Here is a 27,247-nt window from a genome sequence, read left to right on the forward strand (position 1 = left end):
TGGTCCAGCCTGGACTTGGAGTATCCTCCAGTCATCATGTATCCTGGGCTTGGCAACACAAGTAGCAGCTTTTTCCTTCTTAAGAGCAGAAGTCAGGATTGTAGGTGAGGGGAAGGCTAGCACGAGGGCAGGATGGCCCACAGAGCCTTTCTTTCTCTTCCTGACCTCCATACTTCCTGAGTACCCCAGGGGATGGGGAGGAGTGTCGCAGAGGGCATGGGGGGCCAACCCCCTGCTTTCTGTCTGTGCAGAAGATCCCAAAGTCCCCATCACCCTGTGCTCCAGCACCAGGCTTCTTCAGTTCTCCCACAGAGGTCCTGGGTCTGGGCAGGTAGAATTCTGAAGGCTGTACCTGGTACCTGGGGAGTTTGGGTTTTAACGGGGGGGGGGGGATTGAGAGGGTTGGAAAGAGAAGGAAGCGCCAATCCCCTTGGGAAAGACTCAATTTCCCTTCGTTGGAAATGTGTCCTTGTATCTGGTGTTCTTTGCTTTCTTGAGGATGTGGAGGGATTAAATGGAGGAAGTGTGGCAGTTCCTAGAATAGGGTGGGACGGGGACAATTGCCTCCGGCTTCCCATCCCAGGCTCTGCAGCTGTCCTTTGCAGCAGAGCTGTCGGTCACATTTCTCAGCTTGCACAAGTTGCTGTGTGCTCAGTTAGGGTTCTGGGGAAATTCTAGAATAAAGGTCATTCAGGTGGGAAGGGGGAACCAACTTTGGGGGGACACATGTTGTATTTATTTGTCCCAGCCTCCTTGTTGCACAGGGGTGGTGAGGAACTCAAGTCTGAACCCCTGGTGCTGGCCCCTGGTCCCCTCTCTAGCAGGGACAAGGGCGTTACTCGGTGAAGAAAGGGTTTTGTGATTTCAAGGCCAATGATGACTCAGTGAGACCCTGCGGCCCGGTTCTCAAGATCGCCCATCCTTCACAGTTGGAGGAGGTTAGGACCGTGGCCAGCTCTAACCCTGGCTGGCAGCTAACCAAGTGGGATGGGATTGGAGGAGGGTGGGAAGGAACTCATTAAATCCCAGTTTGCTGTCTGTTTGCTGGAGGCTAATTGCTGGGAAAACCCCATGACGTAGAAGCCATCTCCTCTTTCTCTGTTAACACGGAGAAAAACAGAAACCAGAATAGAGTCCCATCAGGAAACGCCTCTGACAGCAGAGACAAACAGCCTGCTGGCCTGGGTTAGTCATTAGCAGGCAGCTGCTGCCACAGGGACAGAGGAGGAGGAAGGATAGTGAGCAGCTACACCCTGCCTCTCCCTCCCCCTATAACTACCACCACCACACCAAGCTGGGCAAAACCAGGGGCAACCATAGACCGTGGGTGCAGCTCCACCTAGGAGTGGAAGCCACCCCTGGTGCCCTGACTGGTCTGAGTTAGGCACAGACTGAAGCAGCGGAGGTCCAGAGAGTATTAGAGCATCCCCAAGAAGACCAGAGAGGTCTTCTGGCCACCCAGGCATGCTTGAGGACAGTGGAGTTCCCAAGATGTCCAGACTACCCCCACCCAAATTGGCTGCCCAGCCCTCCCTGCTCCCCCTTCATCCTTTTCTTGTCCTGCCTCCATGTTAGGATAGGGCAGAAGACCTGGCCATCCCTCTCATAGACAGCATCTTCAGATGCTACCACAGTATTTGTTTTAGCTTGGGGGGGAGGGGCTACACACGTCCCTGAGCACATGCAGAGGCCAAGGAGGGACATCAGATGTCTGTCACTTGCCACCACCTTATTCTTTTGAGACAGGATCTCCCACTGACCCTGGATCTAGGCTGGCATCCAGCAAGTCCCAGCAATTCTCTTACGTCTGCCCTTAAAATTGCTAAGGTTACAGGTACCTATAACTATGCCCCAGATTTTTATGGAGTGCTGGAGATTCGAACTCAGATTTTTTTTTTTTTCTTGTACAGCAAGTATTCTTACCCACTGAGCCATCCCCCAAGCCCTGTGGTATTCGTTTGTTGTTTCTTTGTTTGTGCTGGAGCTTAAACCCAGGGCCCCATACACGCTGAGCCACCTGTGAGTGTACACAACCCTTGCCTGTGTCTACACATCCTGTGAATGTATTTCAATATGAAACAAAGAGGTAGCCTTGTCTTCTGTTCTGAAAGGGTCTAACGCGGAGATTTATGACCTGTTGACCCTACTTTCAGTCTCACGGAAGATTAGGTGGGGATATTCTGAAGTTGGAGAATGGCATGTTTTGTGACACCTCTGGGCAGGGGCCCTGTTGGGTGACGGGTGGGTACAGCAGTGGGCTGGCCTGGGTCCCAGAGGTAGCTACTGACCTGTGACTGGTCCCTTTTCCAGCTCTGGGAACGAGAGCCACAGAGACAGTGTACAGTGAGATCCGGAAGGTCGACCCTAGTGAGTAAGGGGCCCCTGATTTTTGGGGTGGGAGGGTTCACGCTAGAATCATTGATGGGGCCTTGAGAGTGGCCAGGGGAATAAAGCCCAGAAGGTCATCAACTCTTAGGGCTTAACTCTTTCCCTCCTACTACCTTTAAGAAGACAAAGGTACGGACAGTCATGACATTTGCCCAAGGTCACCGAAAAAACGTGCCTCTAGATTCCTTTCCTAGTGGCTTTGTCTTTGGTTGGTGGGGAAGGGGCTGGAAGAATAATAGTTTTGCCCTTTATTCGTCTGGGTTTCTGCCTGAGGTCTTGAAAATAAGACAAGACAGACCAACAAGTGATAAACAAACTGGGTTCATTAACATGCAGAAGAAACCTCAGCAAGGAATGACTCAAAAAGGAGATGAGAGGGTAGGGATTTATGCAACTGCTTAATAAAGAACAATTAACATGTAAAGAAACGACAAGATGTTGAGCATGGTGCTGCATGCCTGTAATTCCAGCACACCGGAAGGAGAGGCTGGAATATCAAAAATTTAGGTCACTATTGCCTACATATCAGGTTCTAGAATAGTCAGGACTAAATGAAAGAAGTCTTTAAAAGATGAAGGGAGGGAAAAGGAACAAGAGAGAGAGGAAAGAGTAGGGACTGGAGAGACCACTCAGCGGTTAAGAACACTGGTTGCTCCTGCAGAAGATGGGCTTTGGTTTCCAGCACACAGATGGAGGCTGGCTGGGGACTTCAAGTGCCAGTCTGTGGGTGTTGTTATTGTGCCACACAGATCTTGCTCCTTGGGTTTCTCTTCTTCCCCAAGCATCCTGGAGTGATTAGCCAGGGTTGCTGAGAGAGAAATCCAGAAACACTGTGTGTCCACAGAGGGTGACATGGAAGGAAAATGGGATGTGGGCAGCCAGTAGCTGGCTGGTATAGGGCTGGGTCTTAGCAGACACCCCCCTCACACATTCCTTGCTGTCTTCCAACCAGTGACTGTTTTGGGAAATGGCTCATAGGGCGTAGTTTTGGCTCTTAAAACCCTTTTCCCCTGAGAAATTCAAAGGAAGGCCACTCCCCTAGATAAGAAGAAGGGCATGGGCAGGACTGCCTCCAAGGAGCAGCCCAGGGAAGGGGCCCATGGAAAGACTGGGGAAAAGGGGCATCACCAAGAGGCAGGAGGGAGTTTGTGGGCCATGGGAGGCACATGGTGTCTGCAATCTTGGCTTTGGACTCTAAGTTTACCCTCTTTCCTTTTATTGTAAAAATGTACAGAAAACTTAGTATTTTAACTATTTTCAAATATCTAGGTGGCTGATTTTGTGTCCTTAAGTCTTTTCACGCTGTTAGGCAGCCATGGTTCCCACCAGGCATCTTCAGAATCTTTTTGTTTTTCCCCCGTACTTTAACCAATAACCCCACCCCCACCCGGCTGCCTGCACCAGCCCTTGGTCATTACCGTTCTACCCTGTCAGTTAGCCAAACTCAGCTTTTTTATCTGTCAGATAAGGGGACTGAGCCAACAATTTTCAGCTCTCTTCTAATCATAGCATTCCAAAAGTCTCGAGTTGCACTGGTAAGATGGCTTCATGGGTAAAAGACACTTATCCCCAAACCTCACAACCTGAGTTCAAACTCCGTGCTTCACATGAAGAAGAGGAAACTGAGTCCTGAAAGTTGTCCTCTGACCTCCAAATGAGCCTTGTGGCATGTACACCTCACCCCCCCAATTAAGTAAATAAATGTAAAAAGAATAAATAAATAAGATGATACACACTTTTAATCTTAGCACTCAGGAGGCAGAGGCAGGCAGAGCTCTGTGAGTTCAAGTCCAGCCTGGTGTATAAAAAAGTTCCAGGCCAATCAGGGCCACTAAACCAAACCAATAAAAATAAATAGTTTCAAGTTCCTGCCTTTTGGAGATGGAGATTGTTTCCTCAGCCTCGGCCCCTCTAGACCTGTCCATCTGGACTTGTGGGGGTGTGATCACTTTAAGGGTTAATCCAGCCTTTAGTCTCAGCACTCAGGAGGCCGTGCCAGCGGATCTCTTGAGTTTGAAGCCAGCCTGATCTACAGATCACACAGATCGAGTTCCAAGACAGCCAAGACTACACAGTGAAACCCTGTCTCAAAAAGCACCTATGGGGGGCGGGGGGCAAAGGAGAGGAGAGATTATGTACTGGCTGCTGCCAGGACAAGCTAAGAAACTATCCTTAGTAATCTGCATTCTTTTTGATTTTGTGTTTAGTCTTCAGTTTTCTTAGAGGAATGGGGCTGACAATGCTCATCCTCCACTATGACTCGTTTATTTCCTTATCTATCTATTTATTGAGTGGTACTGGGGAGAAACCCAGGGCCTATGTCTGTTAAGCGCCCACTCTGCCACTGAGCCACATTCCCAGACCTTTTCCTACTAGCTTAGACGCAGACTTAAGCTATTTTTCACTCTAAATTTTTAAAAAAATTGTAAGTATATGGAGTACTTTACCCTTCGTATACGTCTGTGTACGGTGTGGGTCCCTGGCACCCACAGAGGCCAGAAGACCGAGTCAGACCCCCGGGAACTGGAGTTACAGGTGGTTGTGAGCTTCCATGATGGTGCTGAGACCCAAACCTGGGTCCTCTGCAAGAGCAGTCAGCGCTCTTAACCACTGAGCCCAGATATGGAGATTAGCATTTCACGCTTTTGTCTGATTTTAGAAAACATGGGTTGGGCAGGAGATGCCAGAGCGTGGGGCTCTGCTGCTGTGTAGCCCTTAGGATGGGAGGTGCTGTCACGGCCTCCCACCATGTGTGGAGGCTGACGTGATGACTGACTGGTACCTGGGCTGACCTGGCTGTTTACCAGAGGTCACCTACCTTTGGCCTAGCTAGGCTAGAAGAGGGCTCCTTAGGTAGAGATGTTCCTGTCCCCTCTCATGGGGAACGGTGAAATATTATAAGACAGGGTTCAAGGGCAGGTAGACTTAGGAGAGTAGGTTTTTATTTGTTTGTTGTTTGTTGGTTGGTTGGTTGGTTTTTGGTTTTTCGAGACAGGGTTTCTCTGTAGCTTTAGAGCCTGTCCTGGAACTAGCTCTTGTAGACCAGGCTGGCCTCGAACTCACCGAGATCCACCTGTCTTTGCCTCCCGAGTGCTGGGATTAAAGGTGTGCGCCACCACTGCCTGGCATTGAGAGAGTATTTGAAAGTTCTATAAATCATAAACATTCTGCATAAAAGGATAGGGTAGGAAATGTCACAGGCCCTGTCATCATAACTTTCCCTGACCCTCCCCAGTGTGTTCTGCTCAGTCCACTGCGGAGGAAGAGTGGGAGTGGCCAACAGTGCCTGGAGGGTGGGAGCAGAGATCACTTTTATTTGCAACTTTCTAATTTCCTATTTTTATGTACTAATTAAAAAATAACATTAGCCAAGGGTGGCACCTTTAATCCCAGCACTGGGGAGGAAGAGGCAGGTGAATCTCTGTGAAGTTGAGGCCAGCCTGGTCTACAGAACAAATTCTAGGCTACACAGAAAAACCCTATCTTGAAAAACCAACAAACCAACCAACCAGCAAACAAACAAATAATAACTACAAAAAAATGTCAAATGAGAAGCCAGGCATAGTGCTATAGACCTTTACTCCTAGTACTTCAGAGGCATAGGCAGGTGGGTTTCTATGAGTTTAAGGATAGCCTGGTCTACACAGAGTGTTTTGGTTTTTTTTTTGTTTGTTTGTTTTTTCGAGACAGGGTTTCCCTGTAGTTTCTAGAGCCTGTCCTGGAACTAGCTCTTGTAGACCAGGCTGGCCTCGAACTCAGAGATCTGCCTGCCTCTGCCTCCCGAGTGCTGGGATTAAAGGCGTGCGCAACCACCGCCCGGCTACACAGAGTGTTTTAAGACAGCCAGAGTTATATAGTGAATTCTGTCTTCCAAAAAAAAAAAAAAAAAAAAAAGTCAAGCTGGGAGTGGTGGTGCATGCTTTTAATCCCAGCACTTGGGAGGCAGAGACAGCTGGTTCTCTGTGAGTTTGAGGCCAGCCTGGTCTACAAAGTGAGTTCCAGGACAGCCAGGACTGTTATACAGAAAAACCCTGTCTCAAAAAAACCAAAAAAAAAAAAAAAGGTCAAATGTGGAGGGTGGAGGTGTAGTTGGGTAATTGGTAGACTCTGGACTTCACCCTCAGGCCCATGGTCTGTGTGATGATTCACTGCTTCATGCCAGTAATCCCAGTCCTGGGGGAGGAGGCAGAAAGCTCAAGGTTATCCTGGACTACATAATGAGTTAGAGGCCAGAGCTACATGAGACCCTGCTTCAAAATAGCAAAGCAAGCAAACAAAAAAGGCAAAGAAGATTCCAGGGACTCTGCAAGCCTGTCACATGGCCCAGACCATCCCCAGGAGCTTGTCTAGGGACAAAAGACCATCAGCAATGGACTGAGAGCCCTTCTGCATGAGTGTCCCCTCTCCTATAGCCTTGTGCAGCCCCAGCAGCCGCTCCGGTGTGAAGCTGCGCTGGGTCCTGCACACTTACCACTCTGCTGTCTTTGTTTTGCAGATTGCGTGGAAAGCAGATATTCTGTAAGTACACACTTCACACACATCATGTTAAAATGCTCTGTGGGGCCAGCTAGTAGCTCGTGCGTGAATCGCACACAGACACTGGTTGTGGGAGTTCCAGGCCATTAGAGACTGCAGAGTGACTTTGCAGGACAGCCTGGACCGCAGAGTGACTTTGTTGTTGTTGTTTACAAAAGTGCTCTACAGAACACTGAACTATTTCCCAACTTGCCCAGGGTCCGCTTTCCACTAATTCTCTCACCACATCGTTCTAGCATGGTCTGGTTGAGAGCAGGAGCCCTGGTCTAAACCAGCTCCACGGTTGCACCTCTGCCCCAGTTTACCCCATCACGGCTCAGCCCATATAGGGAGAGCGATCCTGGGAATCCTCCGGCATGGCTGGGTATCTTACTGCTCTTTTCACAAGAAGACAGGCTCAGGCATAGTGACGCCAGCTTGAAAGAGGAGCTTGAGTTCAAGGCCAGTTTGGGCTACACATTAAGTCCCTGATGAAAGAGGGAGGAGGAGGAAGAGAAGAGAGAGAGAGAAGAGAGGAGGGGCTGGGGAGAGAGCTCAGTTAATAAAGTGTTTACACAAGAATCTGAGTTTAATCCTAGAATGCAAAGTGAAAAATTCAGGTGTAGGGGCTCACACCTGTAACGCCAGACCTGGGGAGGTAGAGACAGGCAGCTGGATCCCTGGAGCTTTCTGACCAGCCAGTCTAGGTGAGTTTGAGGCCAGTGAGAGACCCTGTGGAAAGAAAGGAAGGAAAAGGAAGGGAAGGGAAGGGACGGGAGGGGAGGGAAGGGAAGGGGAAGGAAGGAAAGAAAAGGAAAAGATGAACGCTGCTTAAGGAATGACATCTGAGATTGACCTCTGGCCTCTACATACACAGAACACACATGTGCATATGCATGCACTCACATAGGAACATGCACACACATAGACACAGAGGAACAAACAAGAAAGGAAGCAGGGAGGGAGAGGCATTTAAATTCAATTCATGCAGAAACCACTGCCTTCCAGTTCCCAGTCCCTCTGTGGGCACCCAGCAGTACAGGGGTTACTGGAGGAGCTATTATCTTCAAATAGGAGGAACTTGCCTCTGAATTGATCTTTTGGGTCTGGGAGAAACTTCCAGCAAGACTTCTGCAGCCTACAGTGGGCCCCTGACTTCCTTTGTTTTGCGGGTCTGAATTCTTGTTAAACAGAGCTCATTATACTTGTGACAGACAGGAAGGCGCTGGTATTCTTTGTATGGAGGAAAGGTATCCGTTTGAGGAAAAGAGGAAAGAAATGAACGGCTTTTTCTATCCTGCACCCACCTAGGCTTCTGAAAGCACTATTGCATTGGAAGGGCTAAACGGGCGTATTTTATAGATGAGGAAGCGGAGGCCTGGCTTGATAAAAGTTTGCCCAGAATCACACAGAGCCAAGGACTGGGCCTGTGCTCTGCCTTCAGTGTCAATAAATGACTGACACTGGACAGCAGTGGCACACACCTTTAATCCCAGCACTCAGGATGCAGAGACAGGCAGGTCTTTGTGAGATCGAGGCCAGTCTGGTCTACAGAGTGAGTTCCAGGACAGCCAGAGCTACAAAGAGAAACCCTGTCTCAAAAAACAATAATAATGATGATAATAATAATAATAATATAAAAGAAGTTGCATGACGGTTCATGCAACAAGAGTTGAATGACAGCTTTGTTCCATAAACAGTGTGGGACCCTAATAAAAACCCGTTATCTGGCTGTCTGCATGTATCTGTGGCCACCCACGGCAGGGCAGCAGCTTGACAGACCCTGCGGAACCAACTCAATTACTTTGTCTTCCACCAAAAGGGCCTCTCTGGACAAAGGCTCTGAACTCCAGACCAGTGGGGGCGTGGCTTTCCCTCAAAGTCTCCTCTGATCCCAGGGTGTTCCAAATGCTTGGGCCAAGTCCTACCCCCAAAATAATAAAGTCGTTTGGCGGGAACTCAGGGGTTCCCAGCCGTTGAGAAATGAATTTTGAATCTTGAAGCAAATAGATTTTGTTTACGAAAGAAGTAGGCAGTTTCCCTAATAAGCAGCCACGGGCAGCCAGAAGAAAATGAACAGAATTGCCCAGCAGGGAAATGGGAGGGGCTTCCTTCCTGAAATCAAACCTGGCGATCATTCCCCTCTTGTTTAACTGCCCTTGCTTCTGAAAACATATTGGAGGAAATATCTGGACAATGAGACAGCCAATTAGCCAGCAACTAACTTGGTATTGTTTGACTTGCTTTAATGGCACATTCTGACTTCACTTTTCCTCTGCCATTTTTGCCTTGTTTATAGATTGTGTTTGTGGCCCACGCAGACAGATAACGTGGAACAGCCTGTACTTGAAGTCGAATCTGGACCTGTGAAGGTCTCTAGATTTTAGAAAGAACCCTGACTCTCAGGGGTCAGGAACAAGACAATGCTAGTTAGGGCACCCTTCCCTCCTCCCCAGGGCCAGCAGGGGGCCCAGAAGTGGGGCTGAGGTGCTGGAGAGTGGGGTTCCAGTTCTGTAGCTTGCTTGTGGGTGACTTCCTCAAGACTAAGCACCCCTACCTATAAAGCAGATGTGGTGATCGTGATGGTGATGATGATGGTGGTGATGATGATGATGGTGGTGGTGATGGTGGTGGTGATGATGGTGGTGATGATGGTGATAATGATGGTGGTGGTGATGATGGTGGTGATGATGGTGGTGGTGGTGATGGTGGTGGTGATGACAACGATGGTTATGATATTGGTGATGATGATGGTGATGAAAGGGATGGTGACATCAACGACAACATCTGCCTCCTGGGATTTTCTTAGGGGTTAAATTAGATACTTTGCAAACCCCAAGCCATCACAGGAAACCACTTCTCTTCTTTAAAGGTCCCTTCCTTAAGTGCTGGCAACCATGGGTGTGGTTGTGAGTTTCTTTATTTGGCTCTGAGATGCCCCCACCCACACATGCAGGGGAAACATTTACAAGGTTTAGGGTTTAACCAAAGCCTAGGAGACCCACATTCAAACTTTTGAGTTGCCCTAATTAAATGCTTAGTCTTCTGTAGGTAGGATTCTGTTTACTCATCAGTCATCAGTTAAAACGATTTTGTGTGAGTGTGTGTGTGTGCATGTGTGAGTGTGTATGTGAGAGTGTATGTGCGCGCGCGCGTGTGTGTGTGTGTGTGTGTGTATGTGAATACAGAGGTGCACATGATGCAATCGGGATAACATTTGAGAGTCCATTTCCTCCCTCTGTGGGACAGAACTCGTGTGAGTATCCACCCTTGCGCCATCCTGCCCAGCCCCATCTCCATATCTGTAAATTGAGTGACTTCTCAACCTGGACACTGCAGGGATTAAGTGAGCACTCGGCACTGTCCTGATAGACCAGAAGGGCTCATCCTGGATGCTCTCTAGAAGTAGAAATGAGTGGTCTGGGGGAGGAGGTGGAATCAGAGGCCTTTGGGGGTTTCTCGGCACCACATTCTGAGCAGAAAGCAGGGCAGTTCCACAGCTGAAGTGTGGGTGGCTGACAGCAAGGCGGGTATGTTAACCTTTACTTCACAGTTCCTGGGGCCCTGCTGATGGCCCAGCCCTTCCTGTCTGTGGAGTTGGTCCACCGGCAACATTATCCAGAGTGTTGTTTGCCTCCAAAGAGGGAGAACAGAGGCGTCTGGGGACAGACTTGGTCTGGGGCCTACAGAAGCCTGAACACGAGGATCACGTCTCCCTTCTCTGGGAGAGTGGAGGAAATGGCAGACGGCAGCTGCCAGCGCTGGCAAGCCTCCAGCCCTCTGGGGTCACACAGCTTTCTTGGCCCACGTGTGCAGTTCTATCCTGGTGAAGGAAGAGCTAGAGTCTTGGCCTCCTAGTTGGGCTCTCAGGTCTGCATCCTGTTCTAGAAGCCCCAGACCCAGCAAAACAAAATGGGGACTCTCTCAGCTTCCCGCAGGAAGCCAGGCAGTCTGGTTACTGGGTCCCAAGATGTCAGGCAGGTGTTCCATCCTCTTTTGCTCCCACTTTTATGAGTACTGCTTACAGCATGGTGTCCTGTGTCCACAGAGGGTTCAGAACAGGGGACCCCGATACTTCCTGCTCTCTCGGGCTCTCCATCCTCAAGGACTCTCTGCTCCCACATCTCCCAGCATGGCCCAGCCCTTTGGCCCAGCAAGTTTACAAAATCTTTCAAGTCAGCTCATGCCACTTCTGCAATCTCCTCTCTGCTCAGTAGTACATGGTGCCCTGGCTGCCTCCAGACCACTTCATAGCAGTGCTGCTGATCAGGAATTGGTAAAGGGTCATGGTGAGGTGGCTCCTAAATTCAGATTCCCACAATCCATCTAAAAGCCAGGCATCTGTAATCCCAGCATTCCTTTGTGGAGATGGGAAGTGAGGAACCCCCAGAAGCTCTTGGGCCAGTTAGCAACAGTGAACAGTAAGAGACAAGACTATCCTCTGATCTCCAGAGCACACACACACATGTCAATATTGACACAACTGAATATGCACACATTATCCACACACACACAAACAAATACAAACAAAATCACCGATAGAATATGAAGTCCTTGGGGCAGAGTCGTCCACTTCAGCATAGAGAGCATTGCTGGGTCAGATAAGGCTCTGGGTACCAGGAGGTGAGTGGGTGACTCAAGCTGCCATTCCGAGCTCTGTTTGTTGTTGTTCTGAGACAGGCTGTCGTGTAAAACAGCCCAGGTTCGCTGGGAGCTGTCTGTACAGCTGAGGATGCTCTTGGGATCTTTACATTCCTGAGTGCTGGACTGAGAGCATTTGTCACTATGCCTGGCTTTTTTGTTCCCCTTAAATTTTTTTAAGTATAGTAAAAGCATAACACAACCTAAAATTAATCGCTGTTTTATTGTAAAGTATATCGGTCAAGAACTGGGGTGTGGCTCAGTGATGGAGCCCACGCCTAGCAGTGTGAGGTCCTTCCCCTGCACTTACAGAAACAAAAGGGAATTCAGTTGCCTGCGGTGCATTTGTATTGTTGTGTGATTGTCACAACTCATCTCCAAAATTTTTTCCTTAAATTCTTCTTATGTGTTTGTGAATATACTCAGGCATATAAGAGCCAAAGGACAACTGCTGGGAGCTGGTGCTCTCCTTCAACCCTCTGGGTCTTGGGATCGAGCTCAGTTTATGAGCCTTGGCAGTACACACCACAACCCACTGAACCACTTCAGCAGCCTTCTAGAACTTTCTTTTTTAAGGATTTGTGCGTGAGGACTGTGTGTGTGTGTGTGTGTGTGTGTGTGTGCAGGCTAAGAGGGTATTAAGTGTTACTTACCACCACCTGCTTAGTCCTTTGAAGCAGGGTCTCCCCCTGACCCTGAGGTGAGCATATTTTTCATTAGGCTGGAAGCCAGAAAATCTTAGCGTTTTGCTCCCTCCGAGCTGGAGTTACAGCTGTGTAGACTGGGATGGCCTTGAACTCACAAAGATCCATCTGCCTCTACCAGCTGAAGAGTGCTGGGCTTCACCACACCTAGCCAAGTTTTTGTTTTTGTTCTTGTTGTTGTTTTGGTTTTTCAAGACAGGGTTTCTCAGTACTATAGTGCCTTTCCTGGAACCAGCTCTTGTAGACTAGGCTGGCTTTGAACTCACAGAGATCGCCTACCTCTACCTCTCAAGTGCTGGGATTAAAGGCGTGCACCACCAGCACCCGGCTCTTAGCCAAGTTTTTTAATTAAAAGGCTGATCTAAAGGACCTTAAATGGCCTGGTGACTCACACCTACAATCCCAGCCCTGGGAAGGCTCAGGCCAGAGAATCACTGAGAGCCTCAGGCTGGCCCAGGCTATAGAGTGAATTTCTGTCTTAAAAACAAAACCAAAACCAACCAACCAAACAAACAAACAAAAACCAAAGGCAGACTGGAGAGGGAATCTGTGTTAGCTAGAGGCCCTGAGGTCCTAGCTAGAGCCAGATGTGAGGTATCTTGTACTTGACGGTTCATCCCTGTGCAGCGCCCGTAGGACACCACGCTGGACAGAATGCAGGGGTGGAGACAGCTCCTACAGAACAGGCACAGAGGGAACAGAAGATGGGTTAGGACAGCCGCTGCCCTAGAAGTTGGGTTCCCAGAGGATGGTGGCACAGCTTCCAGTGGTTTTGCTTGTTTGAGTCAAGATCTCATGTATCCCAGGCTAACCTAGAACTGGGCTTTGAACTTGAGATCCTCCTGCCTCCACCTCCTGGGGCTGGCATTACAGAGATGTACCGTATGTGGTGCTGGTGCCCAGATCCTCTTGCATGCTAGGCAAGTACTATACCCAAGGATCCACATTCCAATTCCTTTAAGCTGTTCTGCTCCAATTTACACCTCTCGCTAGTCCTGAGGGTGTGACCTAACTTGTCCTGTCTTCTGTCCTGCAGAGAACGAAAGACTCCCTTGATGGAACTTAAGACACCCATGACAGGTGCACATGCCTGGGAGGACGTCCACAACCCGAGAAGAGCAGCCGATTTCCGTGCTCCAGGAATCCTGTGCACGTACTTACGAGCCGGCCCTGCCCCCACTGAAAATAGTGATTCTTGAGGCCAAGCCACCCATTCTTAAATCCTCCTGCCTTGTTAATGTCGGGTATAAAGAGAAGCAGAGGCGCAGTTTAGTGGCCAGCCCGACTGTCCTTCCAAACTAGAGCATCCTTGCGATTTGGGAGAGGGAGAGGAGGTTGGGCGAACAAACCGCTGAAATATTTTGAAGCTCAAATACTGTGTCTCAGAGAGACCAAGCGCTTTCTCATGTGCCTGTTCTCATGTGCACACCTGTTCTCACGTGCACAGAAGCCTGTTTTTGTCCTGTAGTCAGTTACTTTTAGCGAATGGTCTGGACTCGGGGGTAGATTTGTTTTGTTTTGTTTTCTTTGTCTTTCTTTTTTTCCTTCTGGGCTGATCTTGTTTTTTGGAGATATACAATGCTGCTCAGAGAGCGTCGCCTCGTCCCCTGTATGGTGGGTTCATTCTCCAAGGGGAGTGGGGGGCACAGCTGACTGGGAGCAATGCCTGTGGATGGAACCCTGAAGACAAGCCTCAGGCAGGCAATGCAGACTAGCCTGGAGCGAGCACAGACACCCTTAAGCTGCTGCTTTCCAGGTCTTTCTTTTCCCCTCTCATGCCGAAGGCCTAAGGAGGAGAAACAGTTGGCTACAGTTAATGGTATATTTTTTTTCAATAGTAAACGGAAATGTGTACTTTTCTCACTAATTTTTATTTATTCCATGTTAAAGAAACGGTCTCCCGAGGTCCCAGGCTGTTTCCGAGGGTGGGGTAAGTGGGGGAGTGGGAGCTGCCTCCGTTTTGCCATGGAACACCCATACCTAACATTATCTTCCCTGTTTGCCTCAGCCACCCAGCTGCAGGCCCCCTGAGGGGTGTTGTATTAAAATAAAATTGGTTTTCACTCTTCAGTCACCTGTGAGGTGTCATCTTCTGAGACAGGCCACAAGCCAGTAGAATAGCCATAGCCCTAAGGGACTTTCTGCTGCCTCTGGTGTCAGAGAGCCAAGGTGTTCTGTCTGTTCCATGGGTGGAGCCTCACACAGACCAATGGCCAGGGGTAGCTGGGTTCTTTGCTCTGTTCTGGGGGTCCTCATGTTCGCAAGGCGAGCACTTTCCCGGCTTCCCCGCCTTCCCTGCCTCCATCATGCTTTCTCGATTTTCATTTCGTCCCTGTTTTTGTTTCTTTTTTATTTTACTTTATCTTGTTTTATTTTATTTTGAGATGGGGGTCTCACTGAGTGTAGTTCATTAGTCTAGGCTAGGCTGGACTTGAAATTTATTATGTAGCCCAGGCTGGCCTCAAACTCTGGCTCTTCTTGCCTCTCCCTCCAAAGGGCTGGACCATCTTTCATTCTTTTTCTGCTTCTTCCTTTCCCTTTCCCCTTCCCCTCAATTCTCACTTTCTCTTCTCCGCGCTAAATAGAACAGAGCTCGGGTGTACACAGCTATAGGCACTGATGAGTTTTGCACTCTCCATTATTTATTTCAAACGTCGACACATGGACTGTTTTCTGTGAGGTCGTTCTCTGCATCCTTCACCCTTCACAGAATACTTTTCTCCAAGTGTTTACTGGTTTTTAGGAAAAAGTCCTTCACTGCAGCCTGACTTCATCCCGGCCTGGGTGTGGTTTTCCTGGACTGTCTTGGCATAGGCTATCTGGTGGTGTGCCAGCAACTCTTCCATTAGTTTCTGGTATGCCAACACTCCCTCCTGTGTTGTTGGGACCAGAATTCGCAACATGAGGAAAACTCTCCCCCACTCTCAGGAACTCTACGGGGTCCCAGGAAAAGGAAGTGAGCCAGAACTGGATGCCATCTCTAGAGACTCTGCCATGCCACCATGTACTGACTGGAAGTGTGTGTCCCGGGCTGGGAATGTGGCTCAGCTGGAAGTATGCTTGCCTGGCGTGCACTAGATCAGGAGGTAAACAGGCAGCAACTAGGGTATTTTTTTTTCTAAAGAACACAGTAAATACTTGGAAAAATGATCCACCAAGGATCAAATCTACCCAGAAAACAACTTTACAGACATTTGGAAGCGCTGGGTTCAGTTCTCCCCCTCCCACTCACCCCACTGCACAAAACCAGGTGTGAAGGTTTCTTCTGATTGTCAACTTGACAACCTGGGAAGAGAGTCTCCACCAGGAATTATCTAGATCACACTGGTCTGTGAGCATGTCTGTGGGGAATTCTCATGGTCGCCTTCATTAGTGTGGAAAGACCTTGCCTGAAAGGAGGCAACACCATGCCCAGGTTTGCACCCCTGGACTAGAGAAAGGCAGAGAAAGCCAGCTGGGCACCAGAGAGGCATGCATCCACGGATGTGGTGAGCTGCTTCGAGCTCTCGCCAGTGTGACTTCTGGCCGAGATGAACTGTAGCCTGCAGCGGTGAGATGAGATAAATCTCTTTATCCCACGTGTTGCTTTTTGTTGGGTATTTTTTAAAAATTAAAGATTGGTTTATTTTATGTATAAAAGTGCTCAGCCTGCATGTATGTGTTTATGTGCACCATGTGTATGCCTGACCCTAGGAGGTCAGAAGAGGGCATTAGATCCCCTGGAACTGGAATTATTGGTGGTTACGAGCTGCCACGTGGGTGCTGGGAATTGAACCCAGGTCTTCTGCAAGAACAGGTGCTCTTGACTGCTGAGCCATCTCTCTAGGCACGCCCCCACATCAGAGGATTTTCTCAGAGCAATAGGGGTGAACCTGAGACACCCAGTGCGATAACAGACACCTGTACTCCTAGTACTGGGAAAGTAGAGGCAAGAGGTCAGAAGTTCAAGGTCAACTTGGGCTATATGGCTAGCCTGGACTAAACTAGAGCCTCATTTCAAAATCAAAGCCGCAACAGTGTGTGCCCTGCGCCAAGATGAGTTTGTTTTGCTGGTAGCTTCTCTGGTAAGGTTAGTTTTAGAAGAAAAGTTGATGGGGCTGGAGAGATGGCTCAGGAGTTAAGAGCACTGCTTGTACTTCCAGAGGTCTTGAGTTCAATTCCCAGCCAACCACATGGTGGCTCACAACCATCTATAATGGGATCTTATGTCCTCTTCTGGCGTGCAAGCATGCCCGCATGCAGAATACTGTATGTGTGATAAATAAATCTTAAAAAAAAAAAAAGTTGACAAAAAGGGCAGGTTCTTTTTATTTATTTTTGTGTGTGTGTGTGTTTGTTTATGCACACACACCATAGTGCCTAGCTGGAACCAGAGGACAGCATTCAGGAGTTTTCTTTCTACCATGTGGGTCCCAAGGATCAAACTCAACAAGCTCCTAGTGATTGATGCAGGGTGGACAGCTAGGAGAGACGCCCATGGTACAGGAACAAGGAGGCCGAAGGGATGGAGTGGCAGACGAGCTATAGATGAGAAGTTCTGCAGTTGTACACAGACCCTTGTTTTCAAACGCCTTCTTCAAACCCTCACCCACCCGACAGCATTGGAAATGTAGAATCCCAAGACCCACTCTGTGTCTACCATACCTGGGGGATTCGTGAGACGCCCTTCTGGAAAGGACACTGCACGTCTTTACAAACACACAAAAGCTTTCAGTGTCTCTTGAGCCACGTGTGACCCGCACACAACAGGGTTGCTGGTTTAAACAGCTCTTTGCCAAAGTCCTTTGAGGATCACGGATGGCGACATCGCCACCTGGTGGCAGAGTATGTTAATAACATTTACCTTCCTAGGACGCTATCCTGACGAATTTGGGGACTGTAGTTAAAGAATGTGAGAATCCTATTTAGCATGATTGTCTTGGACTTTTCAAAAATGGGATTTCTAAAAAGGAATCTCATGTAGCCCAGGTTTGCCTTGAATCCTATAAGTAAATGAGGATGACCTTGAAGTCCTTATCCTCCCCTGCCCCCATCACCACCTTTTAAGCCCTGGAATTACAATTTGCTTAGTGCTGGGGGTCTAACCCAGGGCCTCCTGCAGGCTAGGCAAGCACTCTACCAACTGCCAGGCATCCTCAGCCCTGTAAAGGTTACTCAACTGGACAGAATGGCCTGGCGATGATGGCACATGCCTTTAACCCTAGCACTTGAAAGGCAGAGGCAGGCAGATCTCTGTGAGTTCGAGGCCAGTCCGATCCACAGTGCTAGCTTCAGCACAGCCAGGGTTGTTACACAGAGAAACCCTGTCTATTGCCATGGAACCCTGAGTGGGTCTGTGAAGCTGTTCTCAGAAAGGTTTAACTGAGGGCGGCGGTGGCACACGCCTTTAATCCCAGCACTCGGGAGGCAGAGGCAGGCGGATCTCTGTGAGTTCGAGGCCAGCCTGGTCTACAAGAGCTAGCTCCAGGATAGGCTCTAAAAAAGCTGCAGAGAAACCCTGTCTCGAAAAACCAAAAAAAAAAAAAAAAGAAAAGAACGAAGTTGCTAATTTTAAGCCGGGCGGTGGTGGCGCACCCAGCACTCGGGAGGCAGAGGCAGGCGGATCTCTGTGAGTTCGAGACCAGTCTGGTCTACAAGAGCTAGTTTCAGGACAGGCTCCAAAGCCACAGAGAAACCCTGTCTCGAAAAACCAAAAACCAAAAAAAAAAAAAAAAAAAGAAAAGAAAGAAAGGTTTAACTGAGGAAGACTCACCTTGACTCCATGGGTTGTGGTCTTGGATTGAATAAAAAGAAGGTGAGGGGCTGGTGAGCTGGTTCAACAGATGAAAGCACTTGCTGCCAAGGCTGACGACCTGTTTGATCCTGGGACTTACAAGATGGAAGGAGAAACCACTTCCTCCCAATCATCCTCTGACCTCCACATAGTCACCCCCTCCCCACACATAAGAAAAACAAAACCTTAATTAATAGAAAGGAAAAAGGAAAGAAGGGGAGCTGAGTACTGCATGCATGCATCTCCTCTGCGTCTTGACTTCAAGCGGGACTGAGCAGCTGCCTCTTGTCCCACCGCTCACACTGTGGGTCAAAGCAAAGCCTACCGTGGGGTGCCTTTGTCAGCTATCTTGCCACAGTAATTGACAAGTAATTAATACAGATGCCGTCGCAGAAAAGGCCAGAAGGACCAAGCAGGTATTCTTTGTCAAAAGAGGCTGACTGGAGAAACCCAAGCATGGTGGCAACTGGAATTTCAGTACTGGGAAGCTGGGACAGGGGAATGATGAGCTTGAGGTTGGCTTGAGCTACCAGTATATTAATAAACAGATAGATAGATAGATGATAGATAGATAGATGATAGATAGATGATAGATGATAGATAGATAGATAGATGATAGATAGATAGATAGATGATAGATAGATAGATAGATAGATAGATAATAGGAAAGATAGATAATTGGGACTACTGAGGTTGCATGCATACATGCACCCAAGACCCTGGATTGGGTCCCAGATTTAGAAGGCACATCAGGTGATGGTGGTGTTTGTTGACAAGCCCGATGGACCAACATCCTCAGATCAAGTCCCAGGATCCACGTGCTGGAAGTGATTCTCAGACACAGACATACACACAAATAGAGCAGACCTAAGATCTTTGGAAACTCTTCAACAAAGAGCTGGCGCCAGACATGACGGTACACTTGGGAGGCTGAAGAACTGAGTTTAAGACCAACATTTGATACAAAGCAAGACACAGTCAAGGAAAAGAAGAGGAGGGAGAAAGAGAAGGAGGGAAAGTTGGAAGGCAGGAAAAAAGCCAGGTTTGGTGGCAGAGGCCTTTAATCCCTGCTACTTGCAGGTTTAGGCATGAGGACCTTGAGTTCAAGGACAACCTGGACCATTTAGTGAGATCCTTCCTCAGAAAAAGAGTAAAGAGGGAGAGACGGATCGTGGTGGCCACACCTTTAATCCCAGCACTCAGAAGGCAGAGGCAGGTAGAGCTCTGAGAGTTTGAAGCCAGCCTGGTCTACAGAGTGAATTCCAGGACAGCAAGGGCTACACAGAAAAACCCTGTTTCTAATAAAACTTAGAGAGGTGGGGGAGGAGGGGACTGAGGCTACAGGTAGAGTCTAGCATGTGTGAGGGCCTGGGTTCAAGTCCCAGAGCCAAGGAAAAGAAGAGGGAACCCAGGGCCTGTGACTCCAAGAGTTTATCTATGGTGACCTTGACTCCCCTACAAGGTCATGTCCATGGCTCTGGAAGGGGTGGCAGTGGGAAAACAACACCTTGGTTGTCACAGACTTGCCTTTTTCTTTATCAAGAGTCAGTATTGGTAAGTCTCACAGGTGTTCTGCATATCAGGAAATGAGTTTATGCTGTACTGTAGAGGATTTCTGGTGGTTAGATAAAAGCCAAAATTCCAGAACTAGAGCAATAGCTCAGCAGTTAAAGTACTGGTTATTCTTCCAGAGGACCAGAGTTCAATCCCCAGCACCCATGCGGTGGCTCACAACCACCTGTAACCCAGTCCAAACTTTTTTTTTAAATATTTATTTATTATATATACAATATTCTGTGTGTATGCCTGCATGCCAGAAGAGGGCACCAGATCTCATTACAGATGATTGTGAGCCACCATGTAGTTGCTGGGAATTGAACTCAGGACCTTTGGAAGAGCAGGCAATGCTCTTAACCTCTGAGCCATCTCTCCAGCCCCCAAGTCCCAACTTTTGTCCAAAAGGTTGAGGAGGCCTTTGGCCCTCCATAGTCTTCTTATCCCAGCCAATCAGCTTCCTTCCTTCCTTCCTTCCTTCCTTCCTTCCTTCCTTCCTTCCTTCCTTCCTTCCTTCCTCCCTCCCTCCCTGTTAACCCATCCTTGCTCTGCCCAGCCACAAGCTCCACCTATTTCTGCTGATAACCAAGTCTGAGAGTCACATCTAATACTTTCTCTCCTGCCTTATAATTCGTTCTTTCAAAGAGTGGACTCATTGACTTACACCTTACTCTGCCATGTGTAAGAAGGCCTATTTCTTACAGAAAGTTCTGGAGGATCCCCACACGTCCGTGGTTACACAACTGAATGGGGCACAAGCCCCAACCCCCCTCACTTCTCTTCCCCAATTCACTTCTAAGCACGGCCCCTCGGGGTTAGAAGCTGCTCAGATTTCAAATCCGGCTCTGCAACCATAGCCTGGAAGATGGTGAGTTTCCTTTTTTTTTTTTTTTTTTTTTTTTTTGGTTTTTTGAGACAGGGTTTCCCTGTAGTTTCTAGAGCCTATCCTGGAACTAGCTCTTGTAGACCAGGCTGGCCTCAAACTCAGAGATCCGCCTGCCTCTGCCTCCCGAGTGCCGGGATTAAAGGCGTGCGCCACCACTGCCCGGCCGTGAGTTTCCTATTTGGAGACTCCCCCTCACCCCCCAAAAAAGCCATGAAGTTTATCCCAAGGGACCTCCATCAGGGGTTCCCAGGTTGGCTCTTCAAGAGGAAGTTCCAGGAACAGAGGCCAGGTGAGTCGGTTTACTCTGAGCCCGCAATCTCCCAGACCAGGCCGTTCTCTTGTCTCCCTGGCTTCCTCCCGTGTCTGGGAAGATGATTCAGCTGTGGTGTCCCTACTATGCTATGCGCTAGGCATAGAGAAAGTCCTTTGGGTCTAGTGGAACGACAAATGAACAGAAAGAAAGGTTTCTGCCCTTGGAAAGCACCCTGGGTGGGCAGGGGAAAGCAGCTGAGGTACACCTAAGAAACTGCGGGGGAAGGGGGGAGCTCGGGGGAGGGGCTTGTGTGGAGAAGCAAGCATCAGCTAAGAGTCAAGCAAGCAAGACTGCCCTGAGAAGGTGACATTTAATGGCCAGGTGGTGGTGGCTCATGCCTTTAATCCCATCACTCAGGAGGCAGAGACAGGCAGATCTCTGTGAGTTCGAGGCCAGCTCTGGTCCACTGAGTGAGTTCCAGGACAGGCTCCAAAGCTGGTGAGGGTAGTGAGCTATAGAGGGTGGTGAAAGCCCCAGCTTTGACCTTTCAGACTGTGCACAGAGCCCTGGATTCAATCCCCAGCAGGACATAAAACCAAGTGTGGTGGCTCACACCTAGTACTTGGCAAGCCTCAGTCACATAGCAATTTTAAGGCCAGCCTGGGCTACATGAGTTGTTGGATTTGGGGGGTTTTGTTTTGCTTATTTAAGGCACTTAGTAATAGGTGCTGATCCTGAGGGGCACAGCAGAGACATGCTGGTGGGTAGGTAGACTTCCTATTTTACTGTTGTTGTTATTTGAGACAGGGTCTCACTATGTAGCTCTGACTGACCTGGATAGGTAGACCAGGCTGGCCTTGAGATCTGTCTTCCCCTTCCTCCTGAGTGCTGGGATTAAAGCATGCACCATTACACCCAATTCACACTTGATTTTGAGTGTCTCAAATAGGTGAGGCTGCGCTGGTAAATTTTTACATCGACTTGACACAAGTAGGGGCTTCTGGGAAGAGGGAATCTTTGAGAAGCTGCCTACATAGGATTGGCCTTTACGCAAGCCTGTAGGGCACTGTTTTTGTTTTGTTTTGGTTTGGTTTGGTTTTTGAGACAGGGTTTCTCTGCAGCTTTAGAGCCTGTCCTGGAACTAGCTCTTGTAGACCAGGCTGGTCTTGAACTCACAGAGATCTGCCTGCCTCTGCCTCCCGAGTGCTGGGATTAAAGGTGTGCGCCACCACCGCCCGGCTAGGGCACTGTTTTGATTGATGATTATTGTGGGTGGGTCCTCCCACTGAGGACAGTGCCATCCCTGGGCAGGTTGTCCTGGATGGTATAAGAAAGCAGGCAGAGCCAGCCATGGGAACAAGCCAGGAAACTCCCCCATGGCCTCTGCTTCAGCTCCCACCTCCAGTTCCTGCACTGGTGGATGTGACCTGAGAGTGTGAACGGAAATAAACCCTTTCCTCCCCAAGTCGCTTTTTGTCGTGGCTAAGACTTGGGGAGGCCCAAGGACCCCCGGAAAACACTCACCACTTAGACACACCCACAGAAGCCCTTGGTTTTCCAGGCCTGGATGACCTACATATGACCCTTGAGCTCATTTAAGCAGTTTCTGCCAGGTCTAAAGGAAGCTCCTTCGCAAGGCAGAAGGGACCAATGGCTACCTGTGGTGCCTATTAGTATCCCAAAGTCATGCTGGCCTCCAGGCTTCCTCAGTACCCATTTCAAGTACCTGTTACACACTTCAAAGTCTGTGCCCTTCTCACCTCCTCCCCTACCCTAAACTCCCTCAGCCCCTGGCTTCCCTCCCCACAGCTACTCATTCTCCTCATAACCCTGCTATGTTAGCTGTGCTCTCTTGGTCATCTTCTCTCTGTCTCTCTCCTCCCCTGTCTCTCTGCTCTCTCTCTATCTTCCCCATCCCCATTCTGCTCCCCCTTCCCTCATGGCCAGCTCTAGTCTACTGGCCCTGTTCAATCTACTACCTTCTCTCCCTGCTCTGAACTCTTCCAGATGCCCCTGGCTGTACCCTCTCTCATATCTACAGTAAAAATTTTCCTATTTGCCAGGAGATGGCGGTGCATACCTTTGATTCCAGCACTCGGGAGGCAGAGGCAGGTGGATCTCTGTGAGTTTGAGGCCAGCCTGGTCTACAGAGCGAGTTCCAGGACAGCCAGGGCTACACAGAGAAACCCTGCTTCAAAGTAAACAAAAAGAATGAGCTGCTTTGTGGTGGCTTCTCTCTCCAGGGCAGCTGCATTCAAACACTGTTAGGACAAACCCAGGGCCTGGCGCGTGCCAAGCAAGGACTCTACCACTGCGCTATAGCCAAGTCCTGAAGCGGCGAAGATTGGAAATAACCAAAAATAGTCCTTTTATAATTACTCAATTTTAATACAAGGGGAGATAAGGGAACTTACAGAACCAAGGGTCCAGCGGAGCCGAAGGTGAGTGCGGGGCAGCGCAAAAGAACGGGGCGCCTTCCGGCTCCCCAATCCTATTTAAGGGGAATGCTACCCCGCTGGAGCAGCCACGCCCCTGAACGCAGGGATTGGGCCAGCTGCCCCAACATCTCCCCCTTTTTGTCTAAATAAGACAGATTCAGAAACCAAATACAACTATATACAATGGGAACAGATCATATAAAATTACAAAAAGTAAACAATATCAGGCGAGAAGTATATAACGAAGAATTTTTCTAATCACTCTACTTTGGGAAGTCTAAATAATCTAGAAGGTAGCTACCATTATCTAATCTTCAACCCCATCAAAGATCTGAGAAGGAGAGTAAAATTACCAAAGCAACCAGGAAGCACAAACGAGAAACTTCCAAAATGTGCAACAGAAGACAGAGACAATTGACTACCTGGGCAACCACACGAAGTCTTGATAGCAATGTTGAGGCAACCAACTTTGGCTGAGGCCTGAAAAAACCTGACATACCATTATACAATGGCAAGGAACCTTTAGTAGAACTATCCTATCCTGTCTTGGCAAGATAAGACAATTCTGTTTTATCCACTTATGGATATTTCGTACTTTAGTCAGTAATGGAGGTATGGGCTTTTCTTTGCCCCAAGGCCAGTTCTGCCAAGTAGAAGACAAACTCCCAGTGGAGTGTCTTTGGTGCTCAACGTTCTCTCGGGAGTAGAGCATTGTTGCCAGGAGTGATTGTGTCTCATAAATACAAAACTGTAGGTTAGATTAAAGGCCATGTTCTACAGTTCTTCAAAGAGGTTGAAGATTATGCTATCTATACTAAATACAACCTCTACGTGTCTAAAAAACCTGATTGTCCTAAATATAAATATGACCAACATATAATTCTCAACACTTATGTAACTGTATGACTAATAGAATAGACAACTGCAAAAAATGAAGACAATGATTTCCAAATGTAAACAGGGTCCTTACATAAATAATATCTGAGGTAGAAATGTACAGTGCAATATGGTAAACAATGTCAATATAACAATTGTTTCAAACAGAGGTAGTATCATACTCTCATACAATGTTCAATATATCAATATACAAGAATCAACACTCATATAGTTTTTTTTTTTAAAAAAAGGAAGAAAAACAATAACTCACAAAAATCAATTATTCCTTCAGATCACCAGTTAATCCCTCCCTCCCCCCCTTTTTTTTTATAAATACATATAGATGTACACATAATTTATACCCCTGAGTCCATATAAAGCCTTCCACAACCCGACCACCCTATACCAGCCACCAATTAGTGTCCCTAAATCTGAGGGTAAACTTTGTTGGGAGGGGGGGCGTCGTCATCCAAGATTGCTTCCAGCTGACATAGGGGCGACTTTTCTTCCCAGGGGTTCCTGTGAAAGCAAATGATGGTAGAATACCCAGGGTAACATTTCGTCTAGGAAAAATGTGTCCAGCCTCTGAATTTTTTTTTTTTTTGAAAAATGAGGCCAGAATGTTGTCAAAAATGTGCACCATTCAAAAGTGTTCTGTGCAATTGGTACCAAAAAACAGGCCAAATATTAGCGCTACTAAAACATGACGTCATAATAACCAGTTGGAGTTGATGTTGCGGGGCCCCGTCTTCATCCTGGAAACTGCAAAGATTACTGAAGAAAAAAAATTTTGTCGTTTGTTGCGAGAGAGATAAGCATTATCTACAAGGACACATACAGACGTATACATGCATATCTTCAATGAAAGGTGCATTAAAAACAACCATAGATATGAATGAAGGCAAAGAAGGCAAATATATTGGTACCATTATCAACATTATTGTTATTAATATTGTAACTTATGATTCAGATCCGTTGTTCCTGACTCCATACCTTGCATTTTCCTCTCAAGTGATAAAGCCATCTCAGAGAGAGATCTGTTATTCCTTTCCTCATGAAATTCAAACTTCTCCTCGAAAGTTCCAAATTTCTCAAGTAACAAAGCCATCTCAGAGGAAAGTCTATTATGCCTTTCCTCGAGAGCTGCAACCGTCTTTTCAAGCTGTTTATTAGTGTTTTCCAAACCAGTTATGTCCTTGTTTAGTTTTTTAGCTCCTGCCTGTAAGGACTCTATCTCCTTTTTATTTTCCAACCACGTTGTAATGAAACAAACAAAAATAAAGAAGATACCAAGCCCTGTAAATATCCAGCCAAAGGAAACCACATCTGTATCGTTCAAAAATTCAGTCATCGTGTAGTTGAACAAATTATAGAATCCGTTAATAGTGATATTGTCAGACATTGTTAATCCAAACGGTTGATTTTTAATCAAATGAAAAATTACCTGTAATTACCGTTGTCTGCCACTAGATGGCGAAGGGCCCCGAGTTTCACGTGTTTTGGGAAACCAAAGATGGCGTCCCGCGCAGAGCTCAGTAGCTGGGGAAGCAGCGGCGAAGTGGCGGGCGGGGCTTCGGTTCCCTGCAAGAACTTCACAAACGATTTGGCGGGCGACTTGGCGCCCTGAGGTGTGGGGAGGGGGAGTGCGGCGGGGCGCGCAAGCTGCGCGGGGCCGAGTACCTGGCTATTGGGACTTGGGACGCACTGCGAGCCGCGGTTTCTGGTCCCGCAGCGCAGAGCAGCCCGTGAGGCCGGGCAAACAGCTCCCGGGCAGAGCAAAGCAGCAGGCCTGGTTTCAGGTGGCTTGGCGGGCCGGAGCAAGCCGCAGTTTCGTCTGGGAGGGAGGGGGAGCGCGCGCTCGCGGGACTCCCAACGACCGGCTGCTGGACGACCGGCCAGGCCGCGGGGCCCGAAGCGAGTCGCGGTTTGTCCCACGTAAGGTTTTTAAGTGGATTTAGCCACGTTGGGCGCCAGATGAAGCGGCGAAGATTGGAAATAACCAAAAATAGTCCTTTTATAATTACTCAATTTTAATACAAGGGGAGATAAGGGAACTTACAGAACCAAGGGTCCAGCGGAGCCGAAGGTGAGCGCGGGGCAGCGCAAAAGAACGGGGCGCCTTCCGGCTCCCCAATCCTATTTAAGGGGAATGCTACCCCGCTGGAGCAGCCACGCCCCTGAACGCAGGGATTGGGCCAGCTGCCCCAACAAAGTCCCATGGTGGATCCAAACTTGAGAAAGTCTTCCAGGAACACCTTGCTTGTCACCGCTAGATAAAGAGGAAAAGGCCGGAAATGTGGCAGCTAAGAACCTGGAGCTTGAGCACAACTGTGGGCTGTGATAGCGAGCCCCTCTTTGCCCCGTGAGCCTCTCTGTTAAGTTGCTGTCGGCCGAGGAAGCCTGTCTCTTAGAAAGAGGACAAGGAGGAGGAGCTTTACTGGCTTCATCTGAGGTGGGAAGGGAGCCTGGAAAAGCATATGAAGGGTGCTCCCAGCACTGACAAAATTACCAGCCACGCGCTGCAATTCCCAGGCTCTGTAACACGCAACAGCGAGTCTGCACGTAGTTGGATTGATTAAACAGCAATTAGGCTTCAAAAAGCTCGCGAAATGCCTCCCTTTCAAAAGCTCCCAGCTAGGCAATTTTTCTCTCATATTTAATAGCCACTGTTCTTGTATTCTTTTCAGCCCAAAGTGGTCATAATTGTGGGGTGCTGAGACAAGTACCCTAGGAGGCTGCTTGCAGAGAAGGCTGTGCCACAGTTGCTCGTGGGGAGATTTGGGGACAATTTGTCCCAAGGACTAGGAAACCTTTCTCTTGCTCAGTGACTTCACCTCTTTGAGACTCTCCTAAGGTGACAGACAAGGCTGGGGTGTAGCTCTATAGAGGGTCTGCCTGGTACGCGGGAAGCCCTGGGTTCAATCCCAGCACTTGGGAGGTGAAAGCAGGAGGAACAGAAGTTTGAGGTCATTTGGGGGTACACTGTAAGTTTGAGGACAGCCTGGGCTTTGTAAAACCCTGCTCAAGGAAAAAAACAGACCAGAAATGAAGATTTATGCATGAAGACGTTGGTTATTATACAAAAAACATTGGTAATCACTTAAGCAGTGCCTGTTAAAGAGATATGGGCCATTTAGTCTCTCTCTCTCTTTCTCTCTCTCTCTCTCTGTGTGTGTGTGTGTGTATGTGTGTGTGTGTGTCTGTCTTGTCTCTGCTCTC

The 27,247-nt window shown here is 48.4% G+C and overlaps 1 protein-coding gene across 3 annotated transcripts in view; it reads left to right on the plus strand.

Annotated features, from left to right (window-relative positions):
• The window catches only part of Pecam1 (platelet and endothelial cell adhesion molecule 1), a 54,331-nt gene extending 40,013 nt beyond the window's left edge, over positions 1 to 14,318 (plus strand). Inside the window, exons 14-16 of one of the 3 annotated variants that reach the window (XM_038325768.1) lie at positions 2,311 to 2,367; positions 6,884 to 6,906; positions 13,285 to 14,318. In XM_038325768.1, coding sequence (XP_038181696.1) covers positions 2,311 to 2,367; positions 6,884 to 6,906; positions 13,285 to 13,314 — 110 coding nt within the window. In that variant the 3' untranslated portion in view covers positions 13,315 to 14,318. The remainder of the gene's footprint in view (positions 1 to 2,310; positions 2,368 to 6,883; positions 6,907 to 13,284) is intronic. The other 2 variants (XM_038325769.1, XM_038325770.1) reach the window with 2 other exon arrangements.
• Positions 14,319 to 27,247: the final 12,929 nt, after the last annotated feature.

Source organism: Arvicola amphibius, chromosome 4 (genome assembly GCF_903992535.2).
Source record: "Arvicola amphibius chromosome 4, mArvAmp1.2, whole genome shotgun sequence".
NCBI classification, from domain to species: Eukaryota; Metazoa; Chordata; class Mammalia; order Rodentia; family Cricetidae; genus Arvicola; species Arvicola amphibius.